The 26441-nt window shown below is 38.7% G+C and overlaps 1 protein-coding gene across 2 annotated transcripts; it reads right to left on the reverse strand.

Annotated features, from left to right (window-relative positions):
* Window positions 1-25594, reverse strand: LOC118685643 (glutamate carboxypeptidase 2-like). Of its 2 annotated transcripts, XM_036381280.2 has the most exons (19): window positions 25477-25594; window positions 24034-24142; window positions 20883-21069; window positions 19985-20086; window positions 18305-18430; window positions 16243-16429; window positions 15008-15101; window positions 13602-13700; window positions 11865-11950; window positions 10744-10863; window positions 9333-9415; window positions 8993-9056; window positions 8399-8466; window positions 6337-6428; window positions 5411-5501; window positions 4338-4602; window positions 3411-3492; window positions 2047-2139; window positions 1-1357 (listed from the first exon to the last, which is right to left on the reverse strand). In XM_036381280.2, the coding sequence occupies exons 1-19, from the start codon at window positions 25592-25594 to the stop codon at window positions 1168-1170; spliced, it is 2256 nt and encodes a 751-aa protein (XP_036237173.1). In that variant the 3' UTR covers window positions 1-1167. The 2 variants fall into 2 exon arrangements, with proteins under 2 accessions (XP_036237173.1, XP_036237181.1); XM_036381288.2 differs by lacking the exon at window positions 24034-24142 and having other exon boundaries at window positions 25477-25506.
* Window positions 25595-26441: the final 847 nt, after the last annotated feature.

Raw genomic sequence — 26441 nt, forward strand, 5'->3', positions numbered from 1 at the left:
TTGCCTAAAAGATTTTAATGTGAAGTGCAGAAATATTTATGATTAAATGAAGCCTCATGGAAAAGAAAACAATATGCCATAGTATTGAAAACCATCAGATCACAGGACAGTAGTTTAAGACATGGTAGTGGTCTCAGCTAACATGACACATGAAATCACACAAAATATTAGCTGTATAAGAGGTTAGTAAAAGTCCAGTGGCAAAATTTCAGATGAAGGGATCTGATTTTTTGAGTCTTCTCTATCTGATCTTGGTCATCCCATGGTCCATCATAAGAGTAAGCAGCACATGATCATCAGATATACAGACTCTACAAAAATGGTAATAATTTGGTATCCTTTCAAACTAAGGACATGATGAGTTTTCTTTGATTCTGTCTTCATATTAAAAACACCTCTACAGAGACAAGGCATAGCAAGGGTAGATTTTGGTTAAAAGAATAACAATAGGGTCTTCATCTTGAAAGACATTTTGTGAAATGACTGTATGTCTGACAAGATGTACTGCCTTGTTTTTATTCAAGTAACTAAAATCTTCTTGCTTAAATTTATTTGCAAACAGCTGCAAGGTTCAGCATGTGTGAAAAGAATGTCATGGATGAGTATTCTGGGCTGGCTGCCCAAAACTTCTTATGATTATTATAGATCCTGCACATGCTATGTGACAGCTTTCCCATCTCCATGTCCATCTCAATCTTTGTGGAAAAGGAGGGCTGAGAGGTCTGTCTTGAGGTAAAATTATGCAATCCTAGGGTAAGTAACAAAAAGGCAACAACAAAATTAGTAACTGATAGAAACATGAAATGAATTCTGCTTTCCTGAAGAATTATGGAGATCACTGTAATAATCAAGCTAGAAAAATTCAAAACTGAGAAAATAAATCCAGTGGTTAGCAATTCTTACAATACAAAGCTGGGAGAAAACCTGAAACATTATCAGTTTCAATTCAGAAGACATCTAAATCCTGACCTCTCAGAATGGAGTACATTATCTAGTTAACATTACTAAATGCATTCAACTTGGGTATATTATTTGCAAAGACCAAGATTTTTTTTTGTTTGTTTTTTGTTTTTTGTCATAATTGTCCTAGTGTTTTCAAATGTTCCATTTTTAAGGCTTCTGCAAACTGTCACATTTAGTCTTCACTGATGACTATATTGTTCATATTTATGCTACTTCCTTCAGTGTGTCTGCTGCTGCCTGCACAGTGAAGGCTGCAATGGAAATCTGCCTCTTCACTTCTTCCCAGGCTTCACGTTGATCAGCTTTGCTTTCAATATCAAACATGGCATCATAGATTCCTGGGAAGGATTCTCCTGTATATTTGTTGTGGCTGCTTGGAGCAAAGATAACATGTCTGTAGGGAAGTTGAGGGAAAAAATAAAAATATTATGCATTAGGAAAATAAAACATACTTTTTGTGTTTTATAAACCAGCTGTAAACACTTAACACTGAAGATGTAAATAAATAAGATTATTGCAGCAATAGTAGCTAAAGTCCAAGCAAATAACATATGCTACATTATAAAACTAGACTTGATTCACTGCCTCTTAAGTAAGATTTACTTCTTTACCTGGATGAGAGGACCACTGAATTCCTTCCCTCCTGTTTCAGTACTGCCCTCCACACTACATTTGCTTGCATGGCTGTGCTCTTAAAATTGATCAAATTGTAGGGTCTTCACACTATTTCACTTTCAAATAATAAGAACAGCTTCCTGAATTTCCTACAATTAAAATTATTTTAAATTGCTCCAGGGCTAAACTTTTACATCTGTTTAGAAGCCAAATCAAACCAAGATAAATTATCTAAATAGGCTTCCAACAAGAATCTTAGGCTTCCAACAAGAATCTTCCTCATTCTGTATAGTGTATCACATTGAAGTTTTCCCCAATGTCGTTTCCCCTTTTTATCTTATTCCTCCTGTCTCATGTACTTTTGCTGTATTGAATAAAATTATTATAACTCCATTTAAAGACTTGTAAATCTTAAAGGAATTTTCATAGTGTACTCCATGAGGAAAGTAAAAAGTAAGCTTTTCTCACCTATAGAATGGCCTGCCAGGTAATCCAAGAGGGTCGATGAAAGCCCTTTCTAGAAACATGAGCTGATCATTTAGTGATCTGATGGCAAGCAAACTAAAGGAAAAAAAAAAAAAGGAATATGTTGAATATGTTAGCAGTGTATTTGACCTTCTCTTATCCCAGCATACACATCTGGGTTTGTAAAGGACAGTAGATCTGGGATGTTGAAGTGTAGGCCACAAAAGATAGCCCATGCTATCAGCTAACCTGCATAACTGAATTATGCTGATCTGTGCTGTGACAGAGTCTGGCTCATAACTGGAAAGTCTCTTAAAGCTGTTTTTAAAGTCCAAGTGATAGCATCAACACACAGTGTTTTGGATGTTTTCTCTCATGTTTTCTCTCATTCCTTTATTTCCTTTTCATGAGGATGCTTAGAGCATTTTCTTCTTTTGTACGACAGTTTTCTAAGGACCCTCTTTTCCAGAAAGCCAGCCAGCCACAAATTATTTCAATAAAATTGCATTTGTTTTTATGTAAAATCACAACATATCAGAACAAGGAACTCTGTGATGTTAAAACCCTCTTTTAAGCCTTCTGAGAATTGTGTATTTCTTATGGTAGATTTTAAATTCCCTAGAGCAGAGACCATCTGTGTCTGTGTGCTTTTAATAGCCCTGCACATACTATTGATGCTTAGTAAATAAAAGAACTGTGATGAGGTTATACAGAATAAATGTGGGCTTGGTGGTTTACATCCAAAGTAACTTGTAGACCTTCAAAGGCATTCATCAATAAAAAATGTTAAAATTTATATCACAGTAAAACTGGAGTAACTCTACTACCATTAAGGATTTTTTTTTTCAAGTTTACAGTGGCGTAAACAGAAACTGAAACTTGTTGGTTGAGATAAAGCATAGATTTAGGCCATCCATCAATAAAGCCATTTTGAAAATGTCACATACATGTCATATGTCATAAATGTCATCTTTTGCATAAGAGATTACTGTTAGCTCCTGAAAGTTGCTGCCATTAAAAAGATGGCTTTTATTCTCAGTTAGTGTTCCATAAGGGTAAGCATATGGCTAAATTAGATTCTTCCCAAGAAATGGAGCATACATATATGTATATACAAAAGGAAGTTTGGCTTGTCATTCTGGGCATGGCCTACAAAGAATAAATTAAGAATTAAGTCAAGTGCAACCTAGGCCATTTGGCATAGGTGGTGCATAGAATTTCTTGAAAGTTCATCATAAAGTACACCACAAATACATCTTGTTTATTTCTTTTTTTCCATTAAGTGGCAGCAAATGAAGACTAAGTCCTCTTGAGCTCAGAGGACTACATGGAGTACTTGACAGGAAGAAAAAAAGAGTTGAACTTACTTATTGAGATTTATTTCTTGCAGTCTCTCATGAAAGCTAGCAGCAACTTCTGTAAAATTCTTCACAGCTGAAAACAGAGCATCTGGAGGGAGCAGGAGCAAATTATTTAACTTCAGATTCAGAAGATGTCATTTACCAAATCAAATTCTTCAATTAAAGCTTTATCTTCCACTGTGATCATGATCCTGAATTATTAAAAGTCTCACTGAAGGAAGATGACCCCATATTCCTACATTAAAAAGTATGTAATTCTGTGTGCAAACCTCTCTTAGACACAATAGCAGTAAGTATTGTTGTGAATATTGTTTAGTATTTGTTGCTTGAAGAATGTACAGAAATATCAAAAACTGGATCATGGAATCAGAATCAGACTGTTCAGGTAGGTCTGAGATTTTATAAATCCCAGCAACCTGCATTTTACTGTTATGTCCCTCCACACAGAGTTTTGAGAAAGACTGACAATGTTTGTGTTTGTGTGTGTACACACATACACGTGTACCTGATACTGGCCATTAGAAGCCAAATCCTAAACTGAATATTCTATAATGTTGCTAATTTAAAAAAGTTTCTCAGACACAGCATTGTCCAACACAACAAGCTGCAAAACAGTGTGATTTTTTTTTTAAGGAAACATGACAACAATACATTGTTGTCAATACATTGTTGTCAATATTGGTGAATCATACATAGGTCAAAGCAAGGCAACTGTAAGTGTTAGCTCTATTTGGCAGTGGCATAGTCCCCACACAGGCATGCTAGTAACAAAATATTCCCATTTCAAATAATGGAGGGTATTGCTCTATTGCTCTTGTTTTATTTACTGTTCATACAGCACAAGGTAAATACCAAGTCATGACTAAGACATCCATTAATATAAGGCAGTGTTAGCATTAACAGAGGAGGAATGTGAAGAAAGACTGTACGTACCAAAGGATACACTGTATGTTGCCAGCTCCTCTTCATGATTCCTTGACAAATTATAGATGGTATGAGCATAGTTGCTCACAGCTGATGCATAATCTCTACAGTCAAAGGGAAGCACAACAGAGTTGGCCAATTCGAACACCAGCCCTCCCCGTACCTGAGCTACTGTCAGATGATTCTTGAAAGTGGGATCATAAAACTGTTCCACAATTTCATAGGTTTCATAGACACTGTGGTAAACTGGATAGCTGCTGTATTTTTCCACGTTCTGAAACAAAGAAAACCAAGCCAAAACAAAAGCATTATTCAGCTATGTCTATTTCAGTGTGGCTTGAAAACCTTTGCTGTGGGATTCAAGGCATGGTAAAGTTAAAGTGTTCAGGTCATACTAATCCTATGCAGCTACTATAAACAGTCTAAGGAGAAGAACTGGTCAGTAGTGGCTCCCTTAGAGAGAGCCATTAACCTATGCTGAGATGAATGGTCATTTGGAGGAATCTCTCTCCACTGACCATGTACACAGCCCAAAGAAGGTACCTAAGCACAGACACATAACTTTCAGTTGGCTAAATCCGGGTGAGATTGGACTTCTTCTCTTGCTTGGATTCAATAATCATTTGTTTGTGTCCTTGGATATTCCTTCCTTTTCAGAGGAAACGACCACAGTCAATAATTTGCTCCTTGAACATTTCTCAGTTCATCTTCTCTCACAGTATACTCCAGAGCCCAACCCATATTTTCAATAAAACACAAACCATTTTGAATTCAAATCTTCATAAAGTCTTAAAAATAATTCAAAAGTCACCATAAGCTACTCAGAAGCCCTCATCAGCCATAGGTAATTTTGAGCACATCCATTTACCCTGAGCAAAAGTCCTTTTGTCTCAGTGACAAGTTGATCATTCTTATTTATTACATATTTGTTTTGAGGGAGCATATAGAGCTGTAGGAATTAGACACCACTCTGACAGATTGAACTGTCCTATTCTAAAAAGCTGGAAGTCTAAATGGCTCCTTATACATGATGTTATTCAGGCAGTTACAAGGAAGACCAAACTACAAAGACACAGACTTACCCAATTTTTACTGTAACGTGCTCTGCCTGAAGCAATGCCAAGACGTTGAAAAAATGCTTCAAAGTCATTGCCAGAACCCAGTTTATTTATTCTTTAAACAAGAAAGAGGGAAATGCTTTGAGTGACAATACTTAAGGTATAATTTTAGTTTGCTTCCAAGTATACCATGGCAGGTATTTATTTATTCAGCAGTCAGTCACTACACAGCCCATAGTCTTTCCCCAGTGTGCTCTTTGTCAACACACCATGAACTGCCTTTGACCCCTGAATTACCTGTACCTCGTCAATTCCATTCTCTGAGGATCAAAGTCACCCTCTTTAGGGTGAGAGATATCCAGTTCTCAAGAGGAGAATGTACCTCACTGTCTTTTTATCACTGACAAGAACCAGTGACCTTCCTCCTTCCAATGAACTTCCACTATCCCAAACTCTCAACTCAGAGAAGAAATCACAGTAGTACACGAAGCATGGCTTCATGGAATAAAATCAATTTTTGAGATCCTGAGGAAACCCCCTGGTAGGACAATGTTGTAAAATCCTGCCTGGTGTGCTCCCCAGCCACCCAAACTCAGAGCCTTCCAGAAGACTGCAAAAAATCCAAGGGAAAGATTTTGAGTTAACATGTTGTGTAATTGCCACTGGCTTATGCATACTAACCTTATTTGTCTAAACCTCTGTAAGCTAAAAGAACACGTTTAATATATTGCTTATCTACAAAGACAGGTTCACAAACCTGTTGTACAGTAGTGTATCAGCTGCAATCAGTTACAGTTGTGTAACGACTCTGGAATTTATATCAGCTGAGAATCACACCATTTCCCTTCAGGACTCAGCTTTTCATGAGTATTTCTTTAAAACCCACTCTCTACAAGTTTGGGTTTGTGATGTAATGTTTGGTATGTAATTAATTTTCTTTTGTCACTGACCTGGGGACCTCTTTATATTCACTTGATGGATTTTTTTTATACCAGCTCTCATAAAGAGATTTTCCTTCAAACCCCTCATCAGGACTTGGTATCTGGAAAAAAAGACAAAGGGTACAATTTTAAATGTTAAATGTTTAAATGTTACCAAACAACAAGTCAACAACCTGTCATCACACCAAACCTATGGCTTAGGGCTATGAGTGAGTCATCTTAAGCCCCTCAACCTTTTTGCATTTCCATTTTAACACTTCAAATGCATAGCATTTTCCAGAATAATAGTTTATTTGCTAAAAAATAGGTAAATTTAGATGGAAGAAAAAACAAAGAAAGCAAAACACTTCAAGCCAATATTTAAATTATGATATTTCTTCATGAGATTTTCAGCCATTTAATTTGAATATTCAAAAGATAAATCCCTCACAGACCAAAATATTTGCTTTACTTTGGCAGAAAATTTCAATTTCTTCTTAGTTTAATTTAAAACTGTTTCTACCTTCTTTCAGTTCACAAAAATATGTTTATGGATGCAGAAGAAATCTTAGAAGGGAAGAGTGAACAGTACCTGGTGCTTATGTCATCATAGCTACTAGAGAGGTATACAAATTATAATCATTCTAAAGTTCAATCCTACTGACTGACTAATTTGCAGGTAACTGAGCAGCTTTAACACTGTGGATGTTTCTTCATCTTTCCTTTATATTGGTGGACTGCTGAGGTTTTATTATTTTGAATCCATTAAATATTATTAATATATATTCTATTATTAATCTAACTATCTTCTATCTATAAATTACTCTACAATAGGAATCAAATTAAAACTAATTTATTTGGGGTTTTGTCTGTGAAGGAAATTGCCCATAGAACAGAACTATCAGCATGAAAACTTTTTACCACAGATTAACTATGGATGGGATCACATGGGACATGCTTCCTCATCAGCATTCTCTTCAGACATCAGCTACCAACAAGCCGTGGTTACATGCATTCATCAGCCTTTGCTTCTTAACTTGAGGAATAGTTACACAAGCATTTTTACTGGTATTTAGGTCAAGATTTTAATGATGGCTCTTGGTGTCCAAACTGACACTCTGCTGACCTGATTTCCTGACGGTTCTGAACACCTTCACTTAGCACAAGTTACCATGGGAACTGCAGGTGATCAACCCTTCCTGAATTTGGGACAGAAGTCTCTTTATCTGGGAACCCACTTTTAACAGAGCTACATTTTATTTGCTGTCTTTTAATTGCCAGAAAATTATTATACTGATTTACTATTTTTCCTTTACTTTTGCACCAGTCTAATGCCAGCTTCCAAGAGAATAAATTATCAAATGACTGAATACGCAAAGCAGATAAAGGCAGATAAAGTAAATTCACAGAATATACACAGTAGTTGAATGTACATCACATCAGCATCTAAAACTAATTAAATGTTCACTGATTAATACAGTTAACAGAAAAAAAACGTAGAAATAAAATGCCAGGCTTTAAGATCACCTCCCAAAGCAAGATCTTACATTCAAGATGGTGTGCCTATTTCCTGAGAAAGGTCCCTATCTCTCAGTTTTGTGTGCCACAAAAATGTGTGACAGCATCATGGTCAGAGACAAAGAATAACTAACAGGGTACACAGAAACTGAGCACATTGACCAAACCTGTCACATCACACAAAAACAATATGGTAGCCACCCTAATTTCTTCCCCTGCCTAAAAGGAGTCAGAATCTCCTACTACGATGGGCATTCTAGAAGTTGATCTGTGCAGCCAGGCATATGCTTGTTTCTGTCCTCTGGTTCACAGCATGATTTTATGCTTTTGTTCTTAGAATGAATGCTTTCACAGGAGGAGTGGAAAAATCCCCTAATTCCAAATAGTTACTAATTTAATGGTATACGCTTGGAATCCCCTTTTCTATCCTGGGAAAAACTCCAGTTCCTTAGCTATTGACCCAGAAGGGGTACTGCAATCAGAAAAGAAAGATCTGACACCGAATTTTACAGACAGAGCCCCATCAAGTAAGTGAGCACTGAACATACCAGCTAAAAATTTCAAGTGGTATTACCTTTTTAGTCAGACTGTAAACCAGGCTGTACATCAGTGGTGTGCAATCCACTCGCAGTGTGTAGTTTCCTGAAAAAACATGAAAAACTATTTGAAGAAGGAAGTTCCCTCAGCTGAAATTTCATGCTGTTATTTATTTATTAGGAAAAAGATCAGGGAGCTACACTCTTTTTGAGGAGCAAGCTGAGAAGAGTTTTCCTATGATCTTCCTGGTGCACTTTATTGATTAGGTTGAATTAGAGCCCAGCTCTTGAAGCAAGTCTTAAAAGCTTCTCTTATGTCCCCATGATTAATATGCACATTATAAGAGAAGAAGCTGACTCTAAAGAGTTGCCATAGAATGCAGAGCACAATATTTCTTGTCTCTCTTATGACCTCCCAAACAGTAGGTCACTACTGTAAAGGACTTTTTCCCTGAAAAAACATGAATATCTGAAGGATACTTTATGATTGTAAGCCACAGTTTCTCCCCATATTGATTTCTGAATTAATACAACAAAACTTATCACATTGAAGGTCTCATGGATCTCCAAGACAAAATCCCTCCCAGTCATACCATCACTATTCCTGTAAAACCCAAGTTATATCCATGTACCTTCAACAGAAGAATCTGCATTGATATAAGCCACTGCCCGTGCTTGCAATACTTTGGCATTTTCCTACAAGCAAGAAAAAAAAGGGGAAGAAAATGCTGATAAACTTTTTGTCCCTCAGAACTATCTTCCCATTCACAAAAGAAACAGCAGTTTCACAGAAGGATATCATAAAGTGCAAGGAGCTAGAGATTCTTGGTAGTTTAAAAGGAAACTCAAGGGAGAGAGAGATTGTGTGTAAGGAAAAGGGGGCAGGGGGGAGGGAAGAAGTGCTTCTTTCTAGTGCAGACTTCTCAAAGAGCAGCCACCATGCAAATCTCTTTTTGAACACTCTTGGTTTACCTCAGCCCACTCTGTAGATCCTAACAAGCCAAATTCCTCTGCGTCCCAGCTGGCAAATATCACTGTTCTCCTTGGTCTCCATCCTGAAATGAAAGACAATGAAAATTTATTTCAATAATAAAGGCTGCTTGTTACATGACTAATGTAAAAACACATGGCATTTTTAGGGGGCTGATCTTTTACCATGATCTGTGGGGAAAGAGATATCCATAAGGAGCTTTAACACCAACTTCAGTAACCTTATTTAATAATGATTTGCTATTGTAGCAATCTGTCCTCTACTTCAATATTGGGCAAAATAATGTATTTCATCTCTCACCTTTAAATGCAAGAAAATTTTCTAGAATCTAAAACTCTGATTAAGGAAAAATAATGTGCTGTGCACAAATTCTTGAAAGAAGGCTTTTCTAATCCTCTTGCTTTGTTCAGCCTAGTATACATTGTATATCAGTCTACTCTGACAGAAAGATGACATATTTTCATATCTATTATAGAACTTCCTTGACCTGTCTTTCAAATGCCAGATTTCAAAACCTAAGAGATTCCCTGTAACTTTGACAGATCACCTTCAAAAGAAAAATCTTTCACTTGAAGTCCTCCATTCAATTTAAAAGCAGGCCAAATAGAACAGGCTCTATCGCCCTGACGCTGTACCTCAGCCCAAAGTTTCCTTTGAAGCTACTGGAACCTTTTCATCTTTTACTCCCTTTTTTTTAACTTAATTTTTTTTCCCCATTTGCATTTCAGAGGCAGCTTCCCCTGATATTCAGTTACTGGGAAGAAATGGAAATAAAACTAAATGTCAATAGGTTTTATGTGTAATAGGCAGGCAAAGAACACTTCTCTAGCAGAGTATTTATGTCACAGCTTCTCTCCATGGGATGTCAGAGAGGGAGACAGCCTTTGCTCTGATAGCAACAGAAACCTGGTGCAGCTGACATTTGTTCCTATTCTAATGCAAGTAGGCATGAGGTATTTTTAACCATTACCTCCTACTATGCTTGCACAGCTCATTCTCAGCATTACACTGACATCCTTCACTTATTTTTGAATATGCCTCCAGGCCACAGTCAAGTGCTGAGAAGGCTCTCAGTGTGGCCCTGAAGAAGCCTTTATGAGTTCAACAGTAGTCAATTGTACCTAAATGTTGTGTTTATTTCAGCATCTCCCATTTTGTTTTGTTTCCCTCTAGGTGTATACTTTCTCTTGAGCAGAAGTGCTTCACATACACCATGGTGGACAACAGCGTGCTTATTCAAGACATCAGTCTTGAATAAACATCTTGAAACAACATCTCTTTGCATCAGAGATACACGTTTTTAATTTCAAGCATAAGTTTAAATCTCACAGAAATCAACGGGCACTGCTGAGAGTAGCTACTTTGATGTGCTTTATTCTTTTATTACATTACCTTCATTTTTCAGTTTTCCAAAGCTCCTCACAATTTCATGAACCACAGCTGCCCCACTCTGGGGATCAATGCCACCAAATACCCATGAGTCACGGTGGCCTCCCAGGATGACATATCTGTCTGGAGAAATTAATTTTGGAGGTTTACTTAGGAATATTTTTTTTCCTGACACAGAGACATTAACTTGAAGTAATTTCTAATTTTCCAGGTACGTATCAAGCAATAGAGATTAATAGTTTATAATATACACGATAGAAAGGAAAAAAGTGTTTTAAATTTCTGAAGACACTTTTCTGTATTTCCAGTCAGTGTTCAAGAATTTGTCAAACACAGTAACTGGATCCCGCAAGACTTAAAACTTCAAACTCCACGCTGTTAGCTCTATTATTGAATATATTACAGGTTTCCTCTAAAGATAGAAGCATTTTTCCATACTTCACAATAGTGTGCTTCATGGTGAAGCTCATCCACTAGTTTTATCTGTACAGCAGAGAAATTCACAACATTGTGAATTCATGTGCTGAATGCAGTATTTCTCTGGATATATATAATCAATCACAAAAAGAGTTGTCTAAATCATGACAGAGATATGATTACTGAGATAAAATTCAGACTAGGTCTCTATGCTACTATAATATGGTTAACAGTTGTGTTTTAGGCAAAAGGAAAGTGCTGCAGTCAGAAGATAAATGATGTTATCATCATTCTAGGAATGTCTCTATATCTGGTTTTTTTAGGTTATAAAACCACACTGGTTACAAGAGACTGTAAGATAGACAAAAAGTCAATAATGGTGGATATAGTGTCTTCCAATGGAACACAAAATCCATTCCCATGTTTCTTAGGGGAGAGTATCCACTTCAAAATATTCTTTCAATCGCAGCTACTTGCCTGAAGACAAATATTTCCATCCTGGTTATGACTCTCCCTTGAAAATCAGCATTTAAAGTGGAAGTGCTGAAAAACCCTGAACCATATGAAAGCCAGTGCAAACACCATTTCAAAGATAATGAAATACAATATTTCAGAGAAAAGTATATTCCTCATCTCCCCCTTGTAACCATGAAGTACATGTAGAGGTCACTGCTCTCTCCGATTATGCTGAAGGTGAATGATTTTACCTGGTTCCACTGTGCCTCTGATGGTACCAATTACATTGTAAATCCTTCTTACTTCATTGTTGCTATGAATGTGCATTTTCACCTTTCTTGTGTATTAGGAAGAAAACACAAAGAGAAAATCCACCAGATTAGATAACCAAACATCTTGACACCTTCACCTTTCAAAAGTGTGCAACATAAATGACAAAGAAAGCATTTTGATCAAATTTATCTCCTATTAAACCAAAGTAAATCTGAAAATATTACAGTGTATTTTTTTCTGGATTCATACTTGCACAAATGAGAACAGCATTTATCCCTTTACAGCTATGTAATATTTCTGATGTCAATAAGATTTATACAGATAATGGGATCAGAACTCCAAAGACCAAATTAAAAAACTAGCCAGCAGCTAGTTTTTTAATTTGAAATATTGAAAGAAAAATGGAAAGCATCTAATGTTTAAAAGGTAAATAGTTCTAATGTTCTGCAGTTTGGTAGAAATCAGAACTAACTCCATGTCACAGTTTAATCCCAGCCAGCAACCATGCCCCAGCCAGCAGCCATGCCCCACACAGCCACTCACTCACTCTCCCACTAGCAGCGAGAGAATCTATAGGGTAAAAGGTAGAAAACTCATGGGCTGAGATAAAGAAAATTTTATACACGAAGCAAAATCCATGGAAAAACGCAGAGCAAAACTGTTCAACCATCTCCAAAAGAGCAGAGCCCTATCATAAGTAATGGTGACTTAGGAAAACAAACAGCATCACTCCAGACATCTCCCCTTTCCTCCTTCATCCCCCCACTTTATGTACTGAGCATGATGCCACATGGTGTGGAATATCCCTTTGGTCAGCTGGGATCACCTGTCCTGGCTGTGCCTCCTCCCAGCCTCCCATGTACCCCCCACTCTCTCACCAGTGTGGCAGCACAAAGAGCAGAAAAGGCCTTGGCTCTGTGTGAGCCCTGCTCAGCAATAACAAAAACATTTCTGTATTATCAACCCTGTGCTCATGAGAAATGAAAAACAGCCACTGTGAAGAAAATTAACTCTACCCTAGCCAAAACGAGAACATTCCAGCACAGTCCATATTACTGCAGCATCTCAGGCAGCAGAAAACAAGACAACCTGAGTCGCATCAAGAGTTCTTTATCTGTACCACAGCTGAAGGTGCAACAACTCAGCCCCAAGTTAAACAGTTCATATGAAGTCAGTACATTGTATCCAGACAACATTAAAACACATAGACTTAAGTCCTAAACTGTAATTACTAATTCAGTTAAAAGCAATCTGAAGCAATAAAATTGACATCAGAGTTTAAGGTTCTCTTTTTCTGGAAAAGCTGAGTAGAATAACTGCTTATAAGAAGCAGTTTAATACTGCTTTATATAAGTAAAAAGTAAGACCAAAAGCTGGACTCACATGAACTTAAAAGGAAACAAAAGTACTCAAAAAAACCCCCAAAAAACACCAAAAAAAAAACCCAAAACCTCTCAACAAATAGTTTATCAAAGACTAGATGCTTTTCAAATGAAACTGGTTCAAGACTAGCTGGAAACTAAAGCAAGGTAGTCATGTCCATCCAATCAAGACATAATGTACTGATGCTTTGCACTGAGCATGTTCAGCCAAGGAAATAGCCAGAATCAAAGGAATGATGTAAATAAACCCAGCTACCCTATGGTCAAACGCTATTGCTCTACCTGTTTTTTTCCCTGATTCCAAGAACACTCTCCTTAGGAAACAAAACTGACCTTGAAGAATAATCTTCTGTAAATCCAGGACCAACGTTGTAAGATACATTCAAATTTCCTTTCCAGCTACTATGAGGTGGTCCATGTCCTCCCATATTACTGTTATGGAAAAAAAAAAATCATTATCAGTTACAGAGCTCTTACAACAGCACCAATCAAATGAGGACCCAGAAACCACACTATGCTAGGTTCCATATGCATGTAAGCCAGAGTTGGTCATTGTTTTAGACAATTTATACTACAAGCTTTGGCAGTAGAATAATCTGGACTTTCAGCTACAGCTACACTAATACTAGTAAATTAACATAGAACAATAATCCTCAGCATAGAGATCAGCTTGGAATGGCCTACAGCTATCCTGGAAGAAAGTGTTGGCCAAAAGGCTTTGCATATAAACAGCCTCTTGTAAATGGCCCCTGGAACATTCTCCTACCTTCAACTACATTTGCATTTGAATGTGAAAAGAGCAATTTGGGCCATTCCTTAACTTAACAGCACAGGCAGTAGTTTTATGGTGCCTGTACCTGCACACTGTTTAATCTTGTAGCATAGGCAGTTGATGCGTGTCAAAGATGCTAAATTAGAGAAATATGATCAGTCCAAGTCACCCATTCTTGTTCCATTGTCAGAAGTGCCATGCTTTTCCTGTCAACACAACTGGAAATGCAATAATTAGGTGGATCACTCTGACTTATTCCCTTGAAGGACTTTTATTTTTGACATGAACTTCTGAGATACAAAGAAAGTATGCTGAATGTTCTGGTTCTTGGGAAGCAAAATACATTTATTGTAAATGAAAGCATGTCTTTTACTGTAAATACATACTTCAGTCCACAGAACAACTTCAACATGTGTTTGGGCCCTGAGCAAATTGTTTATATAAAGATATGATAGCAGAAATAACAAGATGCTATGACTTCTCAAGACAAAAGTGAAAACAAGGACCCAGTATTTTTAAAGGATTTAGGTTTCATTCATAATTATTAAAACCAAGTTCTAGTATTATTTAATACTTATTGAACAGAAATGTCTGGCTACATCAAATTTATACATAGTAATCTGCTCCATCACTACTAGTTGGCAGTGGATAAAAGAGGTTTTTTAATCTATACTTTTATCATTATGAGCAGTTATCCTGATAACAGAGATAACTATAAAGTTTAAAAGAAAAGAAAACTTGGAGACATATTAGTCCATACTACAAATGATCATTTCCAGATAACTCTGCACATACCTCATATATAACAACACATACCACACTTACCTCCTACAGACATTCTAATAAGAAACAAACATATTATTTCAACAGCTACAGGAGAAGCAGAGTGCAAAAGTCATCTTACTCTCTTTTCATAACTTCCAAAAAACAATCTCCTTAAAATACCTCATGTCTCCCATGCACTTACCGCAGTAATGACTCTGCATCATGATAGCCAATAGGATGAACTGGAATTTTTGGAAGACCTACACCACTGGTTTTGTCTAATCGGTACATGTATTCTGAAAGCAAAAGACAGATATTTTCATATTTACAAGTCTCAGAAGGAAGCTGTACAATTCTTAGCACAGTCTTAACATTGGAGGCAGGAATAATCATTTCACTTTCCCAGAAGCTGAGCTGACATCTTCCCAATAATTTCATTCTTTGTGCTTTACCAACATACTTTCAGAGACACTAATCAAGGTTCTCCCATAGTGTCTGCAGGCATGCATATAAAGATGGCTGGAAATTTTAAAATTATTTGTTCTTTTTTTTTTTGAACTTTTTTTTGAGTTGAAATACTTTTACATAGAAATATTTCTCTTCATGGGAAAGAAGTTCAGACTAAGCCACACATGACGAATAACAGCAAAGAAGGAGCCCACAGTGTCATTCTTGGAACATTCAGCTGGGAAATAAAAAACTTTGCCAGTTGATAAAGAGATGCAGATAAAATCTTATACACTGGACTACTGAATATTCTGGATTGCTGTTTATGTGTACAAAACAAAATCTAGGTTTTGTTCTGACAAAGCTCAAATACAAATAATTTTTTTTGCAAATCTTAATCTTCATGGACAAAAGCATATACAGAATAGTGTCCTCTTTAATACAATATTCACGGGAACCCTTTGTGATTGAGGGAGACAGGGATTCATCTATGTGATCACTGACTCTATGCATGAGGAACCAGAAATTTTCTTCATGGTCTGCTCTGCCATGCTGCTGCTTTAAACATGTATCCCCTTCTAGCTCCAGTTCTGCTGCCTAGAAGCAAAACTGCCCATCACTTAGGGACTACCTTTCTTGAGGTGATTGCCTCTCTCAGATATGCTGGCCCAAGTGCTGGCATAAATAGTTCTTAAAGAGTTTCCATGAAAATGATCTGGTTTAGCTGCTAAATGAAACAGGCACAACTCAAGCAGCTGAAGAAGCCTAAGGTGAAGGTGATTAATACAGATCAGTACTCTAGGGCCCCCCTAATATCCTCTCACTTTCTCTCATGTGCCATTTACAGAAGTGGCCTACTGCAGTGAAACCCAAAGCTGCCTTTTAGCAGCAAAGACTAAGAAAGAGAGTGTGCTGTTATAAGGGAGAAAACATCCTCTGCCCTTTCTCAGTACCAGACCCTCAGAGAAGGCCTTCTCTAGAGTCACTCACCTTTTGCAGGATAACCTGGAGTCAGAGGATCCCCTGCTCCATTCAGGTTTAATACATTCCCACGCTGGGCTCCTCCACCTGGAAGGTTCCAGCCATTTGGATAGGGATCTACTCCAGGTGCACAGTAGTCAGCAGGATCAGAGTACAGAATAATTCCCTTGGCACCTGCCAATTCAGCATTCTTCACCTGTAAAGCACAACTCCAGTCCCTATCCAGTCCTTTATAGCTTGACTCCAGAGTTCAAGGGGCAAAACAAAGTATAAATTACAGTGATTTTTCCTCAGGATCTTTTACAGTGCTTGGGATAAGTCAAGGGCCCATAACTGTCTCATAATTTTCTGAAACATATATATACAGATATCAGGTTTCATATGAAAGTAAAAAGTTTGCTCTTGCTTTTACTTTTAGTTAGCAGATAACACTAGCAACATGGAAAACATCCTCCACAGTACTGCTACATAACCTGAGTTTGCATTCTGTCCTCCAGATCAATACTATCAGCTGACTATTGAAATGTACACAGCATGAACAGAAAAAACTGTACCACATTAATGCAACAGTATCTTTCAGGTAGTCCTGTACTTACCTTATTTACCTAAATGATCTCTGAATGGATCTCAGGGTCTGGTCTATACAGGAAAATTATAATTGGAGAGCTTGAAACTGCCTTTGGCTGTGAACAACACTAACTCCAGGGAGCCCACATTTTAGGCTCATTACGGCAGAAGGACTGACCTGCATGCTGTTTTAAAAGTCTTCTGGTGTGACTTTATTATTGCATAATATATATCATTCTGACATCCCAATCTGGTTTGCTACTATATATGACAGTGATGGATAGTGACAGAGTGACAACTAATCCTCAACAGTTTCAAATTTGGGCATTTTAACTCAGAAATATCATAGCTTTTTTTTCCATTCCTTTTTTTTTTTTTTTTAGGAAATACAGTACTTCCCTTCATCCTCTACCCTATTTTTGCATACCATTAGGAAGTTTAAAAAGTTTCAGTACAGTTCTCCAGATTTTATATAGGCTACCAAATTCTTCAGTATATAAGCAGTCATTAAAATAATACTGTAAGACTAAGGATATCCCTTTGTGTAAATGAGGGGAGGGCATATAATTTCCAAACCACAGGAAAACTGCCTCTCTAGATATTAGTAACTCTAAGATATTTGTGTTTCATTTTAAGGAAAGATTCACACACAGTAATACTTTCTTCAATTTTTAAGTCTTTTCCATTCAGATAGTATCTTGAGGAGCGGGAAACAATTTAGTGAAAATATTATCTGACCCAGAATATGAGTTATATACCATTTCTCACTGGTGAAAATTATATGTATAATTAACCAGTGAGTTATCTATTTAAAAGCTTCACACAAGATTAATCAACAGCATATAATAAAAACTGGCATCCAGTGAATTCACTGCTTGACACCCTTAGGTAACTGACAAATACAAATTACAGTCCTGCTCAAATTAGGGTCAAAATAATTGTCGAACAAGAGCCGAACACTCTTAAAATAGACTGTCTTCTTACATCTCTTTTGAGAAAATAACTTAAGAGTATGCCTGAATTATGTCCTTTCCTGTTAGGTCGTGGAAATCTGTGAAAACTGTAGTTTAAAAATAAATTTACATGATTGAGACATTGAATAACCAAATACAGAATTTAAAACAACTTTCATATAGCTATATACTCTCTCTGGTGTACAGAAACCATTAAAAAAAACCACAATATACACATGGTAAAGAACAACTGAACCAAGAGAGAAGAACAATCTAGTTCAGAATTAGAGTGCATGACACTGATATTTTGGAACAATTTATAGAATGCAAATGTATATTAAAATATGGAACATTTTTCCAACTGATTTACTTTTATCCTAGAAATACTAAATAATCATCTTTGAACACAGGTCTATGGAAACTCCGTTACTCTAAAATCTCCAGAACACCTTAGGGAACCGTTTCAGTCTCCTGAAAGCACTGAAGGGCAGAACAGTTGAAGTGGGAGTAACACTGAGAAGGGCAGCAATGCTTTTATGCACAGGGATTACCTTATTTCCTCTGAAGATCTTCCCATATCTGGCAATAACAATCTTTCCTGTACAGCTAATTCCCAAGTCACGTTCTAATGTAAAGAAGTCCTCGGTACGGCCATAATTCACATACACCAACTCACCCTGAGAGAAGGAGGCAGGATTTGAAACAATAATGTCAAAGAGCATGTTGAAAGGAGTTTGTGATCTAATAAGATAATAATGGCTTTTACATAAAATTCTTGGCCAGCAAGAACTCAGAAGAGCTTTGGTCCCACTAAGTATTCCCACTGAGGAGACTCATACATGCTCCCTTCCTGTGCTTTTTGCAGGACAGATGCAGACAACAGCTTGCTGGAGAATGCTACTGCTAAAAGCAATAGATAAGTATCTGGAGGTCTTGTCAAACTGTTATGTAATAAGGTGAAAATAAGCATCAGATTTTGAAATTACAATCTTGTCTTTAGGTATTGTTTTCATTGGAAACAAAGTTTTTATATTTAATTAAAATAAAACAATTTCCTAAAGAAGGAAGATGAAGCTTTTTAAACCTTTCATCATTTCTCACATCTCATCAAACCAAACAAAGCAGTGATGTTATTCTATCTTTCTTGGGTGATATGCTATGATAAAAAGTCAAAACCCATTAATTTTATCTTACACTATGTTCCAAAATTCCCACTTCAATTCTTGGAACACTCAAAGCTCTTATGTCCTAGGGTACAGATTATTTGCCTGGTTCTCCAGCTTTCTTTGAGTGTCGGAGGCAAATAAACACAGTATTCTTTTGTTTTCTGGATTTGAACAGCTTATTAACAAACATTACCAAGTACTTGACTGATATAATACTGAGCTGTGTGAGTAGAAGTATTAGCGTCTTTCTAGAGGGAACTTTAAAGCAGAGCCTGGACCAGGGTTCTGTCAACCTAAATTATTCTACATATAGAAAGGAAAGATATTGAGAACAACACCAAGAAATTCTAATCTTACAAACTACTAATTGAAACCCCTAATGCTTATAGAACAGAAAACTCCTGCTACACAAGCCAGCTTTATCAAAGAAAGCCCATCAGCTGATACCATCTGTGTAACAAGACAGGAAGGATTAGTGTTAAATTCAGATCACAGCAATATCTTTATCACCAGCTAGAAATGTCAGTAAAAGCTTTTCAAGCATACTCAACACTGTGCAGCTATACCTGTCAGTGTGAGCCTTGGACAAGTAGCATTTTGAAAAGTGAGATTGTTCATTTGGCCAGGGTAAATATAACAGTCTATTTGTTCACCAAGATGGGAAACAACAGCGCAGAGTTACAAAAATGTCTGGGGGGGGTTTATAGCAGCAGCTGATATTAAAGATTTATTGCCACAGTTTTTAAGGAAAAGAAAAAAAAATCCAGCTCCGACTCAAACTAGAGGAAAATATTAAACATATATATGACTGTTCAATTTGAACGCTGCTCCATCACAATAATCCCAAGAACATCGGAGCTAGGTCACCTTTCCTACTAGTGATAAGGAGGGTTTTGAACTAAAGCCTAAGGAATTTCAAATTATTCTGTATTGCTCTCTGATATTCTCTGCTATGCTACAGTACACTGTGGTATTCCATCTTTTCCATTTCTATTATTTCTATTTCTGTCTCTGCTTCTTTTCCTATCTTGTTTTCTTCTACTATGTAGCATTCTACTGTCTTACCTCAGGCACTCCTTGGGCTGAAAAGGCACTGTAGGGTGGCACCACATCTCTAACAGCCTCATATCCTGGAGGAGGAGGCTCAGACAATGATGTGTTGAAAACCTAATAGGAAAAGAGAAAAGGAATAAGGTAAACAAGGCAATATGAAAAAGGAATACTTTCTATTCACAAGAACATTTCACAAGCATTTGCAATCTAAAGGACTCTGGTTTTAGAATTCTACCTAAGAAGTGGCCAAAATTTTAGCAGGCACTGGGCATCCTTTTCAGTAGGCATACTCAAGGTGAGAACTTACAAATCCCATCTCCACTCTTCAGAGAATCCTGCATAAATGAAGACAGGGTTCCCTGAAGTGGCCTGGGTACAGCAGATAAGAACAGGTTAGATCACAGTGGTAAAAATGATTGCATTCTGTTCATTCCTGAAGCTTCTATGTGCACTTCAGCCAGTATGTAATGAACACATTCCCTTTGTGATACCACATCTTGAGACCTAAATTCTAATCTTCTAGAAACTGAATTTAGCTGAATCATTGGTACTGTATAATGAATCAATGCAAAGAATGGTGCTGAGCAGGGTTTCTTTCCTCTTTTAAAATAATACAGTAATTTTCAAACAATTGACTAACATCAAGTAATTATTACCTAATTATTTTTTATCCATATGTCAGGATGCTGTATGAATCAGGGGAAATATTAGTATTCGTAACACATGAAATTCACTTATTATGAAACGAAGATGCAAAATATAAAAGCAAATAAAGGAATCCCTGATTTCCATGAGCTTTGTACCAGGCCCAATACCATTAAGTGAACAGAGGACAGTTTTCCCTCACAGCCTTCCCAGGTGTATGAAAGTGATTTTGTTCCCTGGTTGGAAAAACTGGTTGTTTATGTACCTCATTGCCACGCTCATCAATTATTGAGATGTAGTTGGGCTTAGTGTCATCAGGGTAAGAGAGTAAGACATCATAATGAACCAACTGAACCGAATCCAAACCAAATTTCTTCCACTCAGCTTGGACTTGCTGTGCCAGGTGCATATTTTCCTTTGTTCCTGCTAGGTGAGGAAGCCGTGTAAAATTGCTAGAGAAAAGGGAGAAATAAGCAGGGTCAGGCAATGAAGGTCATAATCAGAACTCCTCTTAGCCTAGCTGGAAATCAACCTCATAGGGATAATCAGATATACTCAGGCTAAATTAGGACCAAGACTTCTCTGCATCTATGTATTGTTATGTTGTACACATAAACTGAGATGAAGGGTTTCAGGCTGTCCTGATTTAGAATAGGTATTTAGAGCTTGCTTGCAGCATGGTTTGGCAAGAATGGTGTGATGACACCAGCTATGGGGTCTTGTCCTTTCTTTACTCCTTGTCTTCTAAGCTACAGTAGGACCATGCACTCCTATGCACAGTAAGACCCTATCATTGTGAAGTGACAAAGAACTGAGTACAAGTATTTTTGTGTATTCAATTTAGAAACTTGCATAATTTCTCTGGTCCTTACTTGTAATTAATTAGATGTTCTCCTTGAATAACACAATTTTAATTAATTTTGGCACGAATACTGGTTTATCTAAAAGTTCACTCCTAGTGTGTCTTGCTGGCAAGTAAAAGAGAGTGAGTTTTGAGTACTGTATAAACAAGGAACAGAAAAACTCAACAGTTTGTGACTTAAAAGTCATGCCAGCATAAATAACAAACAGTGAAAGAGAGCATAAATAATGAACAGCCCATTGTCTGGGAAAAAAAATAATTGTCCAGTCCAGACCATTGTGAAAGCCCAGTTGTGAAGCCAGCTGAAAAAACCCTCAGTTGAATGAGGCTGTCATCATGATGTCCTCATTCTATCATATGACCATGCCATTAACATGCCAAAGAAACATGTGTGGCACCAGCTGGTGTTAATGAAGGAAATTGTATCTTTGATTATGAAGGGGTGTGAGATTAGGAAAAACTTAAATTCTGGAGTTCAAATAAGACCAAAGCCATCAAAGAAATCTACTTTGAAAGAACTATACATATAGAATAGAAAGAAATAGAAATAGGTTTGCTTGTAAGGGATCTACAACAATCATCTAGCCCCACTGCCTGACCAATTCAGGGCTGACAAAGCATGTTAAAGGGCGTGTTATTAAGGGCATTGTCCAAATGTCTCTTGAACACTGACAAGCTTGTGTCACTGACCACCGCTCTAGAATGTCTGTTTCAAGTCTGAACATCCTCTTGGTAAAAAAATTCTTCCTCATGTCCAGTCTGAACCTTCTCTGGTGCAGCTTTGAACTATTCCTATGCATCTTATCACTGGATACTAGGGAGAAAATATGCTCACCTCTTTTGCTACGTCTCCTCCTTAGGAAGCTGTAGGGAGCAATGGGGCTGCCCCTCAACCTCCTTTTCTCCAAACTAGACAAAATCCTTAGCAGCGAAATGTTGCTGGATAAAACCATGTTCCTCTGATCATGCCAAAATCTTAATACTGTACTAAAAGTCACTGTTATAGTGACAGTATCATCTTCTGGATGACATATACTGAACCAAGAGCACACTTACATGCAATTGTGAGTGAGAAGGGTTGTTTTCTAAAGGAGTCACAAGTGTTTAAGTATCACATTTTCATTAGAAGTTGATTTATGCAATAACACTTTCCTGTATTACACTCCCATTTAACTAAACATTGTGGTTTTCTTCATTTTCTCTTCTCGTCTGACTGCCTGTACTGGTAGTTCTGAGCAGTGACTAAGAATCTGCTGTATTTCACTGCAGGACTGGCCACTTGACAGTAAATGAGGTACAACGCTTTCTGCTTACATCGAGACAGGGAGTTTAAAGGGCAGGAAGGTCCTTTCACAGAGCTGTTTAACAACAGCTGACTTTGCAAAAGCCAAAACACAGGTTAAGACTCTAAAAACTCCTAAATCTTTGGTTTTGAATGGGTATGTTATAGTACAGTATATGACTGCTACATAGTAGAGACCATACTTTTGAGCTAATTTATCTGCAATTATTTGTTCATGGCAAATACACCTAAAATGGAAGCAGTGGGGTTGCTACAGTCCTATAAACTGAAAGTAGTGTTTTAGTAATTTAGTTTTGCACAACTCCATGCTATGTAATCAGACTGGGAGTATGAGGCAAATCCAAATTTGTTGATTATTCCTACAATAGCTATGCTATTCTTTACACTGAAAGTAAATTCCTATCAATAAACTATGACTTGTGGCCTACTACTGACTGGAATAAATATAAGATTTTAACAAATACTACACTCTCTAAAGAGAAAAATAATCCATTTACAAGATCTCCGAAACAAATCAGGTGCAAGTACTTGCAGTTAAAGCTTCTAAGTTACTAAAACAGAAATATTTATTACACAGATTAAATTTTAATAACTTTAAAATACTGATACTGTAATGTTCCATTGTTTTGAATTGTTTTTAGCATGACCAACAAGTCAGAGAGGTGATTCTGTCCCTCTACTCTACTTCATGAGACCCCAGCTGCAGTGCTGTGCTCAACTCTGAGATGCAGCACAAGAAGGACAAGGACTTGATGGAACAAGTCCCAGAGGAGGCCATGAAAATTATCAGAGGGCTGGAGCATCTCTCCTGAGAAGAAAGGCTGAGAGATTTGGGGCCATTCAGCCTGGAGAAGGCTCTGAGACCCCATTGCATTTTCCAGTATCTGAAGGGGGCTTACAAGAAGGCTGGAGAAGGACATTTTTCAAGGGCATGTAGTGACATAAGAAAGGATAATGGCTTTAAACTGAAAGAAGTCAGCTTTAGATTGGATATTAGGAAGTAATTCTTTACTGTGAGGGTGATGAGGCACTGACACAGGTTGCCCAGAGAAGCTGTGGATGCCTCATCCCTGGAAGTGCTCAAGGCCAGGTCGGATAGAGCCCTGAGCAACCTGGTCTAGTGGAAGGTGTTTAGAACCAGAGGAGCTTTAACGTCCCTTCCAACCAATTCTATGATTCTGTGATCACTGGGCTGGCTCCCACTTGATTTTTTTTTTCTTGTCTGAACTGATTAGTCTACACACTGCTTACTAAAGAAACTGCTTGATGTTTTCCGCTTTCATTTCAGCCATAAATGCTGTCCTCATGTCCTCATGAGTACTCAGAGATGTCTTCTTATCTGTAGGTTTTGCAAACCAGCCTGTACAACACATGAAAATACCAAAGTAAAAACATCAGAGCAATATTCCCATGACACACACCACTTCTCTTTGGTGTCACCACAAGATTTTCACTGTTTTACACTGCAGAACTGTTTTCATTTCAGCGCATACAAGCAGCTACAACCTAATGCAGACTACAAAGTGATGGCAGTGTTAGTCCCACAAATGGTAAGAGAACTTATTTGTCTAGGGAGATGTTGAGTGATATAAAATACTATCTTACATTTATTCATCAGTTATTTTCCTGTAGATGCTAAGGAGACTTATCTATCATCCTTGAGCACCAGAATGTCAGTCATATAGTTACCTCAATAATAAGGCAGCAGCTTTACAAAAAATGCACAGAAACACAGGCCCACTTTGTAAGGAACAGATGTCTTGTAACTCCTTTCTCACTCTCTGGTCTGTCTGGCTTCTTTCTGGAATCCTTCCCTTTCTGAGCAAGCACTACCAGAGTAAGTGATGAGAGGAACAGCTGGCTAGAAAGAGAAGTGCTCCTGAAATCTGTTTTCAAGTCAGACTGGACGCATTCAGTGCATGTGCAGCAGCAGCCACATGGGTACTGTGAATGACAGAACCAGTGGGTTCAAGAGGGTAACACGTTGGCACCAGTGAGGCACTGGTTACTGGCACAGTGAAAGGCTCCACATGAGAGAGGAATTCAGTCGGGGCTTCCCAATGGCAGCAATCCCAAGTACATACCAAATGGCATTGCAAAATACAAGTGGCTCCTTTGTTTTCTTTCTTTTTGTAAGCTCATCATGATTCATATGTGAACCAAAAGGAAGGTAGGGATGGGGAGTCTCTTGCAGCAGCAACCCTCAGTCCTGCCTGCTTGGGACGAGGAGCAGGTGAGACACTGAGAAACTATTTTTCCCTTCCTGTCCGTGCCCCTCCAGCCCCATTTTCACCTTCCCGCCTCTCTGGCTGTAGCCGGCGCTGTTTCAAAGCAGCAGGGTCGAAGGGTACGTCTTTTGTCCCCTCCTCACAAATCCAGCGCCCCTTTTTCTTGCCCACAGCACTATTTTACTCCTATTTACTTGAACAAAAAGTAAACAGAAAAACAAGCCAAAGACACAAAAACCCTTCTCCTGCGGCGGAGCTGGACATCCCAGAGAGGCTCAGTGACTGCACCTTCCCGCTGCGAAGGGAGGGTGGCATCGCCCGGCTGAGCACGGACTCACCTCGGCCACCCTTGGCACAAACTCCGGGGCGCTGCAAACCCGCCCGCTCCTCCCCCCACCCCGGCTCCGAGCCACGTCCCCCGGCTGGACGAGCCCCCGGTGCGAAGGAGGGTTAGTCTGCACTGTACCGATGAGGAACCCGAGGAGGAAGAAGCCCGCCGCCGCTCCCAGGACGACAGCCCAGAGGCGGCCGCTGGCTGCCCTGGGGCCGGCCGACTCCGAGCGGGCACCGAGCGACGTCCACATGGCTGCCGGCCCGGCTGCCTCAGCGCCCGCAGTGCCCCCGCCGGAGCCCGGCCGGGAGGGCCCTGCTCTGCTCTCCCCGCCCCGCCCGGGGTAGGGCGCTCCCGCCGGCACGCCCGGCCCGCTGGGCGGCCGCGGGGTGAGCTGTGCCTGAACTCTGGCGGCCGCTCCGGGCTGCCCACCTCCCCTCTGCCAGACCCCTGCGACATCCTGCTGCCCCGTGTTTCACAGAACCACAGAATCAAATTGGTTGGAAAAGACCTCTGAGGTCATCGAGTCCAACCTACGATCAAACACTAGCACATCAACAAGACCATGGCACCAAGTGTCATATCCAGTCCTTTTTAACACCTCCAAGGATGGTGACTGCACCACCTCCTTGGGCCCATTCCAGTGTCTAATCACCCTTTCTGTAAAGAAACTTTTTTTAATGTCCTCACTGAACCTCCTCAGGCACAGCTTGAGGTTATGTCCTCTTGTTCTCTTCTTGGTAGCCTAGGAGAAGAGGCTGATCCCCACCTGGCTGCAGCCTCCCTTCAGGCAGTTGTAGAGAGTGATAAGGTCACCCCTGAGCCTCATTTTCTCCAGGCTGAACGCCCAGCTCCCTCAGCTGTTCCTCATAGGATATGCACTCCACAGCCTTCACCAACTTCATTGCCCTGCTCTGGATACTAGAATGTCCTTCTTGAATTGAGTGGCACAGAAGTGGACACAGGATTCAAGGTTTGATCTTCAAGGTTTGAGTACAGGGAGATAATCACTTCCCTTTCCTGCTGGCTACGCTATTACTGATACAGGCCAGGATGCCATTGACTTTTTTAGCCACCTGGCACATAGTTCTTTTAATTTA

Source organism: Molothrus ater, chromosome 2, assembly GCF_012460135.2.
Source record: "Molothrus ater isolate BHLD 08-10-18 breed brown headed cowbird chromosome 2, BPBGC_Mater_1.1, whole genome shotgun sequence".
NCBI lineage: Eukaryota > Metazoa > Chordata > Aves > Passeriformes > Icteridae > Molothrus > Molothrus ater.

Bases quoted from the DNA above. Each gene is read 5' to 3' on its own strand.
- LOC118685643 (XM_036381280.2), bottom strand. From the start codon at position 25,594: ATGTGGACGTCGCTCGGTGCCCGCTCGGAGTCGGCCGGCCCCAGGGCA. The intron at 16,430-18,304 runs GTAATCCCTGTG...TGTGCTTTACAG, and splicing joins AGATCTTCAGAGGAAATAAG to GTGAAGAATGCTGAATTGGC. The intron at 6,429-8,398 runs GTAATACCACTT...CTTTTTTTCCAG, and splicing joins TTTACAGTCTGACTAAAAAG to ATACCAAGTCCTGATGAGGG.